We start from the raw sequence: 14608 nt of genomic DNA, 5'->3' as shown, positions 1-14608 counted from the left end.
GGGGGTGGTAAAACACTGTAACCCCATAGTTACTGAGTGCATTTGGATTGCTCATTATTTTCCAGAGTTACACTTGAAAAATCTAAATACACAGTATATTACAAAGTGAACTGCTTACTCTCTATACCCTTCTAAAATACAGTATTTAAGTATATTACTGTAGCAGTAATGACATGCAAAGTAGGAGACTTTGTATTTAGTATACCTATGATGATTTTTTCCCACGATTTAGGTGAAATTACATTTATAAGCTGGTTTAAAACTAGGCTCTTAAGGTCTAAGCACTGATGTTGTTGGCAGCTGAGAAAGGAGCTGTCAAAAGGCATAAAATCAAATTAGAACCTTAAGACCACTGTTATGTGTGCACACTGTGGATATGGTGTACAGCTTTTTAAATGCTATGGTATTGGTACATACATGGTCTGCTTCTCAGAGGGAGCAGGATTTGCAGTGTCAATATCTGTCTTACATTTTTAAGTAATAGATGTCATTGCATGTGTATATCTGAGTACCAAAAAACCCTGCTTTGCAAGAATTCTTCATTATCTTGTGCAGTGAGCCCTTAAAAGAGGTATTTTCAAAAGCAGCAGTATTTCATTGAATTTGTTTGGTTGATTTTAAGTACTTGGTTTGAATTTTTATAATTATTTTTAGATTTTAACAGACTTTTATTAATTACAGGTTATAGGTTCGTGCATTAAGCTTTTCAGAGGGAATTTTCAAAGCCACTGTTGAATTCAGTGGGAGTTTTTCTTGTGCCCTACCTACTATTTTCTGAAAGATGTTTCTCTTAGCAGCCTGAAATACATGCAGATTGTTTATGGAGTAGATGTATAAAGATAATGAAGAATGTAAATCCGTTTCGTAAGAAAGCCTGCATCTGCCCACATGTTATCACAAACTTGTACTTCTTTATCTCCTAGGAATATAGAGGGTTTACAGAACATTTCTTTTTGAAGAAGATAGGACCACTTCTTTAGCTGATAATTCCAGAATGAAAATGATATTCTGAGTAATTCATAGTATCAGTCAGGACTAATCATCAATCGGTGTTAAGCAATGCTGACTTATTTTTATATGTCATTGGGCGTCTGGCTGTTAGAAGAAACCAGTGGATGAGCTTAAGTAAAAAGTTTACTGCACAAAGAAAAATAGAAATTGGAAAACTAATGGAGCACTGTTTGTATTAGGAGTATAATAATACGCAAATGTTTTGAGGGAGCTAATTCTGATATTGCTTCTCAGCATCCTTTATCTTAACAGAGCAGTCTGTTAAATTATGAAAATATTGTTGAGTCAAGATACATATTTGGGGCAAACCAGCTACAGGTTAATTCATTCAGAATGTTGTGGAGGCAATTTGTTTCAGTCAGATAATGGTAGGCACTGAAATCACAAATGATTTCTGAATCACATTTTGTTACCAGTGTTCAACATGTCTGTGATTACATATATACATATTTATATAACTGAGGTAAAAATCTGCTTAACAAAGGCCCTAAAAAAAAAAATCACAAAGCTACTGAAAAATTAAACAAGGTTTAAAAATTATATATGAAGGAAAAATTGAAAATTTGGTACATTTTCCCAAAAATTGTAGTTCTAAGTCAAATAAAAATACTGCATTTCAAAACATGCAATCAACTGCAACAATAATACCAAAAAACAAATTATCAAAAATTCATTTAAACATGTGGTAATGTTTGTAAATAATGTTTAAATACTATATTGTAAAAAAAAACCAACTAATAATGCATTGACTAACCTGCATAAGTTATATCTTATTTGGATACCATGGCTTTCTTTGTGTGAGCTCTTGGTAACACCATGACGAATGAACATTAATGAGGGGTAATAGGTTTAAGAAAGCATATCCTTATTCACAAGTGCTGCTTCAGCTGTCAGTGCATTTGAGAGCATGATGACATGGTTTCCAAAGAGGTTTTTTTTACTCACAGCATTAGGTACACTTAATGTCTTTAAAAATTTGTCTGAAGAGTGTTCAAGTTGAGTAAATGCTGTGTGTTATCACACCTATTATTTCTGGGTTTTTTTCCCTCACATTAAATTGAATTGGACTTGCATGTTCATTTTCAGCTTTCCCTTCATGCACACATTTTTCTGAGTTAATGTTTCATATTTATTTTCATTTTTCCATTAATTTCTTCCTCTTCAGGTGCAATCTAGCTCCTGTGGTGGAGTTTGCTGCCGATGTGGGAACTAAATCTGATTTTATTACCATGAACCCATCAGTTGTACAAAGAGCATTTGGAGGCTTTCGGAATGAGAGTGACAGAGAAAAATTTGTCCATAGACTATCCATGCTGAATGACAGTGTCCTTTGGATCCCAGCTTTCATGGTCAAAGGCGGAGAGAAGCATGTGGAATGGGTTAATGCATTAATCCTTAAGAATAAATTGAAAGTGCGAACTGCCTATCCATCACTGAGACTTATTCATGCTGTCAGAGGGTAAGTGTATGGAAAAGACTGGTTTGTCCTTAGCACAATGAAACTCATAACTAGAATTCCTAGCAGGCAGAAAAAAAGATCAGTGTTAAAAGGAATATGACATTTCTCTTATTGATGTAGTGGATTGCAATTATGATAAGTTTGTTCAGTAATAAATGTCAGCCACTCATTTAGCCTGCTCTAATGCAAACAACTGAAATACATTAGCATAATAACTCATCAATTGCACTTTATGTGTAAAAATGTATCATCATTACAGTGATAAGCTAATTTAAAAAATAGTGTGAATAAAAAATAGTGTGAATTTAAAGGATATCGGGGAGTTATCAAATAAGTGTACAAAGAAAGTGCAATGTCTTCTTTGAGTCAGGACTATGAAAACAAAAAACACAATCTAAGAAGCATGGGAGGGTAAGGTAGCAACTATGTAAATAATGAACTCTGGCAGATCTGAAAATACTGGGCTCCTTCATACAACATCTAGGATTTGTAGCAATCTTTCTCCTTTTGAATTTGGCCAGGTGCTTGGGAAATTCAAAAGCATTGATCAGAATCACTGAAAACATTAATGTAACCACTTGTTAAAAAAAAAAAAAAGCATCAATTCTTTGTGCAGAGATTTTTTTTTTATCCCCAGAATCAAACAAGACTGTCAATTGAAGGCTTCAATCTCTTTGTCACTACAAGTAAGAGTATATACCTGTGCCTGAATAAGATTCAGAAGATGATAGTGCAATACATTTGTGCAGCAAATTATGACAATATGATAATATTCAGCCTGAGTTCCTTGAACTATACTGTCTGAGATAAGTTTAGAAGGGATGTTTGAAATGTTATCTCAATCTAGTATGGGAATAAAACTTAAAAATAAGTTGTTCTTCTGGATATTAGGACTTTGAATATACTTTTCTCCTTTTATCATGTCTCAAATAGATTAACTGCTATATTTCCCATGTGCTGCACTTCTGGCACTGGAAAAATTTGAAAATCCCTTAATTTTTTACCAAGTTCCTCAGTTTTGTTACAGAGTTACACTTAAGTTATTTTATGGGCCTTGATTCTGTTGAGTTTTCAAGTATTCAAAATGCTCATAGCACTTGGGTAGGTGTAATTGTTTGTGTGTGTGTGTATTAATCTGAATAAATAAAATTACTTCCAGTTTACAAACAGCTGTTCTAGTTTCCATCTGCTAAATCTGAGAAAAATTATCAAATGTGAATGGTAATCCAGAATGTGCAGTCTTTAAATTGGCCAACTTGTAGGTCCTTTAGGGGGCTTTGTCGCAAAAAAAGAATTAGCAGCTACATTGTCTCTCTGAGAGATGCAGCAAAAACTCTACCATCAGAATTGTTGAATTAGACGATGCTGTGTTTTAGATTATACCTAGCAGTGTCATCTGATATGACTGCAGAAATTTGTCCAGTTGTTGAATCTGTTTCTAAATTTTAGATTTTCTACTTCAAACCTTGTTGTTTAATCAACTTGCATTCCCCTTTTTGTTCTTTCAGAAAGTAACCTAATATCTTTGTTACTGATCTTTTTTGGTAATTTGAATAAAAACAAAACAAGAAGTCCAGTTTTACTTTGGTCTAACTTTTGGCTTTATAAGGTGAGGCAGATGAGGAGGGTGTGTCTTTGTGAGTCAGTTTCAGAAGTGATACAGTTAGCAGTAATACATTTGAAACAAATGTTCCTTAGATGTCTTAGATGACAGTCTTAAAGACACCAGTCCATAATAATGAGCTTTGTATTACAGTAAAGTAAAAAACATCTTGGGGAAGAATACTGTCTCTTTACAGGTTGAATTACATCTCCCTAGAATCTGTTAGGTTTGTACATCAAATGGAATACTATGGTAGTATAAGAATGCAGTAAGCAAAAATTGTTCTTAAAGAAAAGTGTGCCTGAGATAAAAATTAATATTTTTTACAAAAAAGAAAAATATCTTAGAAAATAAAGTAAAATGTAAATCTGCATAACTGGGTTGTGAAATCAGTCCATTTTGAGTTCTAAGACTGTGAGAGTTTAAGCCAGTTACAGCTGCTAACTTCAGTTTGAAAATAGTGGAAGCTAAATCTGCTACCATTTAGAACTGTATGCAACTTACATACTTAGTTTTAAGGAAAATCTTCATTATACTGTATTCTGTCTATTGTGCTTATGTTTATTTCAAATTCAATTTGATGATATGTGAGTCTCTGGAGAAATAAGACATTCTTACAAAATGCTCCTTGTTTTATGAATCTGAGCTACTGTTGTGAATTTATTTTGATGTATTTGTTTGTATGTTTGATGCCTTTGCAAGCTCTCCACTTGCAAGTTGAAGTCTTCGTGACAGTTAACAGTGATGACCCAGCTGAGGCCTGTGGTGCTGCAAAATGGAAAGGGTAAAATAAACAGAATGTGAAGATTACTGTTAGTTGAATGAGGAGCAAAAGCAGGAAATCTACCCACAAAACCTGCATGTTAAAACACACAGTAAGACTTGTGCAGAGCATCTAGTTTCCTTCACAGGATGCCTAAGATATGTGCTAGACTGAGATCTCAAGGCTTATGCTATGTCTTTCAGCTTCTTAAGCCTCTAAGGGAGATGGGGTTTGGTTTATTGACGAAAGCATAATAAGGAAAGGTAAATTACAGGAAGTGGGTTTTGTAGGCTGTCTTAGTTTACAAAGGAGAATTACTTGCATCTGCAATCTTTGTTTTATAGATTGTGAGTGTTGTCAGGTAGTTATATCTTTGTGCTTGAATGTAGCTAATGATTTTCATTAAATGCCACAAAGGTTTAGGGCAGACAGATGGACATGTAGCATTTGTAGTTCACAGTCCTGTATTAATATTTGTAATATCCCCAAACTCCTCTTAACCTCCATACATGTAAGTATTCACTTCTTATTGTTTACAGTTTCTTACCTTGATCATTCCAAAACATTCTGGTTTTATTCTTTGAATATGCATATTTTTATTACATAATAATTTATGTGAAGAGAGCTAAAATTGCTTTAAATTAGACTTTAGTGATAAGAGAATCAGTCAAGAAAGACATTGTGAGTCTTATGGTGCTTTTTATATCTTGAAACGCTCCCAGATTAGTAACTACCTAAACACAATGAGATATCTGTTAGACCATACCAAAGAGAGGAGGATCTACTGAAGAACTGTCTGCAACACTAAAGCATATTCTTATGGAGATGAATACAAGGTGCAGTTTTCTGTTTAATAGGCTAAAATATGCCTTTAACCTTTTTCATAAGACTTATGCACCACGTTGTTTTTCTTTTACCACAGATATACCTGCAGGTGTGGTACACCACAGGGCTGTATCATATCCATATAATTCAGCTGTTTGAAATGAGGCTTTTATTTGAAACTTTAATGTATTATGTCTTTTTAATTTAAAAGTATAAAACACTTGGCTAGTGAAAACTGCCTAAAAGAGATGATGCACATCCTAAAAAAGTTACAATTATAAAGTCATCCTTTTATTTGATTTGTTCTTGGAAAAACAAATTCCCAGAATAAACTTAAATTGATATCTAGAGTTCTTTGATTTAATTCACCTAAAATTTTATTAAAATATGGAAAGGTGGTATATTGTGGGCCAAATCATTTAGTAATTAATCATCAGTAAAGTTTATAGTTCCAACCTGACGTATTAAATACAAATAAAGAACGCTTAATGCTGAAGGGTGCAGGCTGACATCCTCAAGGTTTAGGAAAGTATTGTCTCTATTCCTTTCTGCCAAAATTTTCCTTTGTTAGTCTTTAAAGCATACAGTTTAGGCAGTTTCTAATAGCAGAACATGAAGTTTCTTAGACTTCTGATCTAGCTGAGGCCAAATTCTGTATTTCTAATACAGATAATGTAGAATTTGTCTTATCTAATAATGGGCAGTTTTGCTGCAATTACATCCAGTACTTAAATTTTCACTCATATTTTCCCTTCTTTTTTAATGAAAGAAACCTTATGAGCAGTACATAGTATTTCAGAGTTGCAATTGATCAGAGAGTAGAATAATGACTCATTGTGAGATCCTTTTTTAAAACTTTTTTATTAGTACACTTTCTGGGTAAAAAAAAAAAAAGTAATGTGGCATTGGAAAAAGAAACTACTTTTTGGCAGATTCCATGCCTTAAACTTCTGAGTCATGGCCACTCCAAAATTTCAGAGGGATTTTAGGTTTTAAAACCAAAGTCTAACATGATAACTACTTTTTTAATCAGTGACATATCATAAATGGCCCTTGGATTCAGATTTTTTTCTTCTTTACATTTAGGTCAAGAGGCTTCATGTGCTAATTTTTTTTCTCTGTTTTGCTTTTTCACTTTTTGATCAACAAAGTTTGAAAATTAGATTTGAAAACTGCTTTGGGAGCTGTTGCATGATTTTTTCACAAAGCTTCTCTAATTTATGGAACTTTTAATGTAATTGTGCACATTGACAAAATAGTTGAGGTAATCAATACGTAACAGAGTTCAAGATGGAACTAGAATCTATAAATTAAAATCTTAACCGATTAAAAGAATTTACTTGCTTTCTAATGTCACTGCCAAGAAGATTAATTATAAAGTGATTATAATGAGCAAACAACACAAGTTGAGCCTGAGATTTAATGCTGAACTGTTTCATTAGGATTATTTGTAATAATATTTTCCAAATGAAGTGATACTCTCGAGGTGTGGATAGTGTCTGTATAGAGTCATGTCTCAGTAGCAGAACTGTAATGGAATATGGATTAAACAGTAGACAAACAGGAACTGAGCCTGCTGGTATTAGAGTCCAGATCATGTTGTTTACTTCCAGTGGTGGCAGATAACCAAACTTAAAAGTAGGATCTGCAAACACGTTCTGCTATGGATCCCCCCTTGTGGTTCTGTGGAGGGATTAGAGAGAGTTGCTGGTGCATTAGGTGGAGGTCAGAGTTAACTCCCAGAACCTTGCACAGCTCGTTTTTTTTGTGCTTCTGCTGATGAATATCTGAAGACATCCTCTGAAGGGGCTGAACACCATCACCCTCTCACCCTGCCAAGCAATACAGTCTTACAATGCACTAATTTTTTTTTTTCTCCCATTTCCTTTCCTAACTCCACAAAACAAAGTTCTCACGCTCAGCTGTATGTGTAAGAATGTTTTCTTGGCTTTTTTCCCTACTGGAACCATCCCTTGAACTATTAGTCACTCACCAGCAATATCACTGAAATTGCTTAACATAAGATTCCTTCCCATCTTTTGGGTATGAAACAATTGCATGAACATCCTGTGGGATTTGCTTGTGCTCTGCTTATTTCCTCCTTGATACTGCCTGTAAAAGAGCAGTATTATCCTGCATTAAACATGGCAGAACTCCCACTGAAATCTCTGATTTTGCCTGTGTAAGGAGTATGCTGTGCCTATTTATGGTCACTTTTCAGTGCAGGGTCTTTTTTTTCTTTATTAGTAAGAGTAAACAGCTGTTCTTTGAACGTAGTGACCTTTTGCACAACTTTACCACGTCTCCAGAGTCCTTTACTCAGGGAGTTACAGAGAAAATACTTTCAGAAACTCAGACATGCAGAAATCAAGTAGTTCTCCAGCAGCTCTGTTCTGAAAAACAACTACTGTGAGCAATCTATATTGTAAACACTTCTGTTTCTTTTCTTACTGCTAAGAGATTTTACTTAAAAGACTCTGCTTTTTTCTTTACTGCTAAAATGTGTTTCTGAAGAAAAGACATTTTGGAATACATGGATGAATAAATAACCACATCAAAAAATAAAAGATTACAAAAATGGTCATTAAGCTAAAAATAGAATTCTAAATATAAAATGACTATGCCTTTTGCATCACATATTAAAATATTCAAAATATTGGGGAAAAATTTGCACTAATTTCTCATCTTTTCAGTGAAGTACAATCCTGTTTTTTATATATATGAATGTGAAAAATAGGAGTTCTACATTACAGTACCCTAACGTATCCTTAGAGCTGGATTTGTTTAGTAAGTTATGCAAACAAATCAGATACCACTTAGTTTGGATTTTAAGAATTTAGTCTATTGTGTGAAGTTGTTCTTGCAATGACAGGATTCTGTCCTGAGAGGAGAGCTGAAAGTGATGCTCCCATTCCTGAAGTGGAGGCACTCCAGGTTAACCTTTCAGTCCAGCACCTAATTATCAGGACTGCACACCCCTACACGTCCTGAGGGTGCCCCATCATCTCATTCAAAGTTTCTCAGGATGAGCTTTTTTTACCTTTGCACAAACTCTCATATTTTATGTGATTCTGAAAGATATAGCGGTATCTGTCCAGAGATGTCTTACTATTTGAGGGTGAATTTTCAGTCGAGGCAAATACAATTGAAGTAGAGGAGGACATGAGGGGGAAACTGAATGTGCACTAAACTGACTGGTTTTTGTATTTATTATTGCTGGGTCCATTCTGTCAGGTAGGCCACGAAAAGCCTGATCATGATAGTAGACAGAGAACCATTATGCTTATTTTTATTTACTTTTATTATTTTTATTTTTATTTACCTTTTGACAATAAAATTCAGTGAGTTTTTGTTTGAGGAGAAGTTTTTCAACTCTGCTGTGGTAACTGTTTTGTTCTTTATTATCAGCAACATGTATACTTAAGACTACTAAGTAAAGTCTTCTAAGGTTGAATTTCAGGTTTGAACTAGCAGAGAGCAACAGGATTAGTCATAAGAAAAGTAGAAATGAAATTTCCCGTTTTCAAGTTTTGCTGCTTAGTTTAACTACCACAAGCAACAGCACTGTACTTAATGCTAATGACTGCTAACACCTTTGCAGGGAATAAGTAACATATAGCTTATTCATACAGTGTATTTGCAGATTTGTATATATTATAAAAACTATTTTAGGTTGTGGTTTGTTTTTTTTTTTAAATTTATCATCTCTTACATAAAATCTGTGTTCCCGAAAACTATAAAAATGTGTTTATTAACTCTCATTTGAACATATCAGTAACTGTGCAACTGAGAAGTAAACTAGAAACAGTTTTTGTAGTCTGTCTTTGAGGAACAGATAACAGAGAGGACTGGAGTCCATAGGGAATCATGTTGGCCAGATAGCATTGATAGAATTGGAGTAGCTTCTCGGAGGATTTTTTTGTGTGATGAATTATTTGTTGATTCTGGATGGCATATGTGTGCATGAGAAAATTCTGTTAGGTTTCCTTCCTTGTTTTTAAAGTGGTATTTCTAAAGTAAGATAATGATACAAATTCTAGAGTTTTTTGTTTCGATTGTAATACCTACCAAGAGTTTTCAAAGATATGTGCGTTTAGTTTTGATGTTACTGAGCTTTTGTGTTGAGGAGTGGTTGTATTAAGCATCCAGCTGGTAGTGGATTTCATCAAATGCTTAATTAGTGAGGAAACATGGAAATAACTAAACAAAGCTGTAGCTTTATGCACTGTATAGTTTTACGTTTGCCTTTGGTCAGTTCAAGTCACTGGGTTGTTAAAATGAATAGTGCTTTGGTGAAATAATACACTGGCACAGTCCTTAATGGTGGTGTTAGTACAGGGAGGAGCAGTTTGGATTAGTATCTTCTGTTGCCTTGCTTTTTAATGAGTTTCTTCAAGAATGCTTTAATGGATTTGTTTGAAGTCTATGAGTTCTTGTTGGTATACAGAGAGATTTGAGTGTTTCAGCAGCACTGAGTAGCGTTTGAACATTTTTTGTCTGGAGTTACCAAATGCCAAGGCTAATGGCTACTTTCCTCCCAAACACTTGTGCCAAAATGTAAAGTGTTGTGTTTTGTGTTTGTGAGTAATGCAGTGTTAGTAACATACCAGTGTTTTGGCTGGGCCTGAAGGGCACTTGCACAGCCTCAAAACTTGCCCCGTCTCACTCTCTCCGAAACCAGAGAGTAGGCTGGTAGCGGGCAAAATCTGATCAGGACAGCTGATCTGAACTGACCAAGGGCAATGCCATGCTGTGCCATGCCGTGCCATCTAGGTAGTCTTATGTCTTTATCTTGATCCTCGACTTTACTTTGATTTACCCTTCCTGTTCTCTCCCCATCCCACTGAGGTGGGGAATGAGAGAGCATCTGGGCAAACCACCATGTCAGGGAAGGAATGTGTTTATTTGCTGGATCAACCATGTATAAGCTTTTCAGAGACTAAGGGAAACCTGTTAGCCTGTTTCAGTTTACATCAGAGAGTTAAGAAAGTGAGAAAAAGGGTGAGCATTGCTGTATTTCAGACCCATGGCAGGGTTAGGTCAGGGCTGGGATACTTGGTGATGTTTTAAACACAGAACATGTTTTGAAAGAAAAAAACTGATTTATCAGGTGACAGGTCTCGATTCTACTTCTTCTGTGTTGGAAGGCACACTCTGGTTGAGTTAGATGCTAGTGTCTGTGTTTTGGGTGGAATGAGATTTAAGTCTCTCACCAGTACTGTACTGTTGCTGTGTTGAAATGCTTTTTTGAGGTTTGTCCTTCAGTCTTCAACAAATTAATTAATAGGCCACAGGAAAAATTAAGAGAATAACAGCTACTTCTAATATATATAATACATTTTTTATTTTCAAAACAATATTCTGTATTGAAATAATAGTTGTTGTACCTAATAAGAACTGTGTAAACAGCTTATTGATGTTTTCTGTTCTGTATTTAGTGTGAGAAAGTATCATAATTTGCATTTTTTGAAGAATATATTTAGTGAAGTAGACAAAGAAAATTGAGTTAGAGAAAGTTATTTCTAGAATTTGCTTTTTCATTTTACACATAGCTGTACTTTATTTTCTAGCATAGGGATACAGGGTACTTTCCAAAAAAAATGAGTAATCAAGAAGACCTATAAAAGGATATGAGAGAGGACCCTACTGAGAACAAGTGCAGCTCCTGGTTTCAGAACATTTTGGAGGAGCTCAAGGGGGATTTTATTTGGGGTTTTTTTCCATTTCAGTACAAGTGTGGACACAGTTACAAGAGTTGACAGAGAGGAAGTAGTAGTGGGCGTTTCATCGTCATACTGAAACCAACAGGTGGTACGGCTTCTGGTTGTATCAAATTCTTTAGCCTTAGATGAAATGGAACATATGGTAAAAGGCTGAGAGGGCAGTTGTCTTTGAAATCAAAGTAATGTGTAGCATGAACTTTACAGGTGAGGCCTTGCCTTTTCTCACCTTTTAGTCTATAAGGGACAGAACACAGAAAATGCAATAGAAAGAAGGTAGTCTACAGAATATAGCTCTCGATAACAAGAAGCTTTCAGAAAATAATGTCAATAAATCAGTAAAGAGAAACCCCAAGGTCTGATAGAGAAAAGGTCAAGAGGGAAAGTTCTCCCTCCATGCTATAGTGTGTTCCCTCTAAATGGGGATGTGCACTCCTGATAGGACCTGTGTGGCAGTGTGAGACCTCATGGGTACAGCTGTGAGTCCTTCTGGGGAGTCTGCATAAGGACTTTCGAAGAGCACAAAATTTGCCTCGGATCTCCTTGTTTTAACTCATGAGGTTGCTAGACATCATTGCTATTTTGGTGTATGATCATCCTCTAAAGCAGAGGTGAAAGAGAAGAGGAAATCTGTCTTTCTGGATTCATTTTCAATTGCTATAAACTTGTTTGTGTTATGCAAAACAAGTTCTGAGCACAAAATATCTGGGAAATGTGCCAATGTGTAAACACACTTTATTTCTATAGCAGTGATGACTTGAAGTTGAGTAGCTTGAATTCAGACTGAAGATGTCACTTCAAATTACTGTTAATTATGTGCTTGATGGTAACTTAGTAAAGCCACTGGCAAAATACTGTGGTAGCATAATAGTAAATAACAGTAAGACAGTTCAGATTTTGTTTGAAGGCTTTACTCAAGAAAGTGACAACTATTTCCTTTCCTTTTAAAATAATTTTTAAATGCATTTTCAAGGCATTTTTTTTTCCTTTTTCTTTTCTATTTTAAAATTTTATTTTATTGTAATCTTACAGCCTAGTGAACTAGGTAGCTGACTGTGTTAGGGATTGTCATAATTCTGTATTTGATTTATAACAGCAGTAATAAAGTAGATAAATAGTATACACCTACCTGCTGCATGCCTATATTGATAAATATTAAAGTGCATGAAACCCACAGAAAGAAAATAAAGTAAATTATACAATGGAGAGGGCACATTTCTAAATTTTTTTGGCAAATAGTAGCCCATAATGACAAAGTCTTATGTCATATTTCTCTATACTCCTCTCTGACATACATAGTAAAAAGAGAAATTGATGCAAAGGTTGTCATCAACAAATCTTGGAGGAAAGCAAGCTAAAGACAGAAAATTGTTTTGGAGTAAAAACACCTATTAATCTTCCCACTTAAAAACACAGGAATTTCTCTTGGGAAGTTATTGCTTGTAAAATCAGTAGTGAGATCTGCAGCCTTTCACACAGGTATCATATATTTGTTTCTGAGTGTAACCATGACTGAAATCAGTTTTTTTCTTGGTGTATAGCATATCCTTGTGAAACCAGTTGGTGGGCTTGGCAGAACTCCAGTCACATCTTATTGCTGCTTAATTGGCATTTTGGCTGGCATCGTTTGCAGTGGAGCTAGAGCTTAATAGGATGTGAAAAGTGAGCAGCATTCATTCTTTGAAGCTGCTGGTCCTTTGGCATGGCAGCGTGCGGACTCCTGTGTGTTGTTTAAGTGTGCTTTTCATATTTAATGGATTTTCTGAGGCAATTTCTCACTTTTGAGCTCCACAATAAGTGGTGATGAAGCAAATTGTTTTTGTTCAAACATGTTCTTCAACACATGCTTGGCAGATGCTTCAGTGAATGCTTTTTGACAGATTAAAGGTTTTGGGTAATCTTGATCCTAAGGAGTAACTTCTGCCTCCTTAATTTACTGAAGTAGTTTGCTTTTATTTGCTTGAAGACTGTCTCTTCTGGTTGGTTAATTCAATGACAACGATGGGATTCATTAAGGTATAATCAATAGATTTTATATCTGATTAATCTGCTCTGGTTCATTACACTGATCAAATTTAAGGACCTGTAATGCGTATTTTCTGTAATAATCTCTAAAAAGGAGACTTCAGATAGTATTGATTAAATCAAAAGAGGTCCGATTTTTTTCTATATAATTGAATTTAGTCTAACAAGTAACATAGCACTGAATATGTTGTTTCACTATAGCTGTCCAGAGCTGATTTTAAGGCATTTTTGACTTCGGATGCCAGGGGAAGTAAAGCACAAGCTGAAAGTAGGTTTAACTTGCTTATAGTCCAATGAGCAAAGAGCATCCTGAACATATGCTCAAATTCACAGGTTGTACTTTTCAACATCAGCTTCAATATCAATGCCATTAATGAAATGCTTTCATAGTAGAGGGCATAGTCCTCATCCTGGGATCATCTTTATGAATTTCCCCCCCTTGCACATATACAGAATATAATATTTCATAGCAGAATGTCCCATAGTTTTCCCTTTTTTTTTTCCCCCACGGTTTTTTGAAGTGACCAAAGCAGAATTTACAATTTGAGTAGATCCATCCATTATTGTGTTCCTAATTCCCTAATATGTATAGTGGACACGCTGCATTTTATTCTTATTCCCCATATATTTGATTTTTCTTGTTTTCTGAATATGACTTTACTTGCATTGTTTTGAAAAGAGAGAAAATTAGATAGGGGTGTTTCTTCTTACAGAAATACATTTACTGGGCATTAGCATAAGAACAGATATGCACATCAGTAGGAAAGACTAGATCTAATGGCAAAAGCTAGAATTAGGGCAAGTTATTAATTTTAATTACACCCCTTCAGTAATATTCTGATTAAATTTTCATGGGAAAAATGCTAATCATTTATAAATTATAGTAATACTTCCATAAAATATTAAGAATTCTCTAGGTTTTGGAAAGGTGTATTTTATAAATTTATTCCACAGTTACCTGTGTGTTTCAAAGCACTTAGTAATGTCCCCAGTTTGATGCATCTTATTATTACAACTTTGCAATAAGACTACATAGGGGTTTTTTTTAGCTTATCCTTCAACTGAATTGTTTGTTCAAACAGGAGATTTTTCCCTGTTCCTGATTTGACATGGCTTTCTCAGAGAAGCTTTGGCCAATGTAGTTGAAAAGTGTTATCCAATCAGACCCACTCTTTTTACAAACCAAATTCTTTTTTTTACTT

The 14608-nt window shown here is 34.8% G+C and overlaps 1 protein-coding gene across 1 annotated transcript in view; it reads left to right on the top strand.

Annotated features, from left to right (window-relative positions):
- Window positions 1–14608, top strand: part of ST8SIA4 (ST8 alpha-N-acetyl-neuraminide alpha-2,8-sialyltransferase 4) — a 57170-nt gene that overhangs the window by 23922 nt on the left and 18640 nt on the right. The window contains exon 4 of the mRNA XM_050328444.1: window positions 2177–2470. Coding sequence (XP_050184401.1) covers window positions 2177–2470 — 294 coding nt within the window. The remainder of the gene's footprint in view (window positions 1–2176; window positions 2471–14608) is intronic.

The sequence above is a fragment of the Myiozetetes cayanensis genome, unplaced genomic scaffold (assembly GCF_022539395.1).
Source record: "Myiozetetes cayanensis isolate MyiCay16 unplaced genomic scaffold, myiCay2020 scf4, whole genome shotgun sequence".
Lineage (NCBI taxonomy): Eukaryota > Metazoa > Chordata > Aves > Passeriformes > Tyrannidae > Myiozetetes > Myiozetetes cayanensis.
Note: the sequence above shows the minus strand (reverse complement) of the source record. Positions and strands in the feature narration are given on the sequence as shown.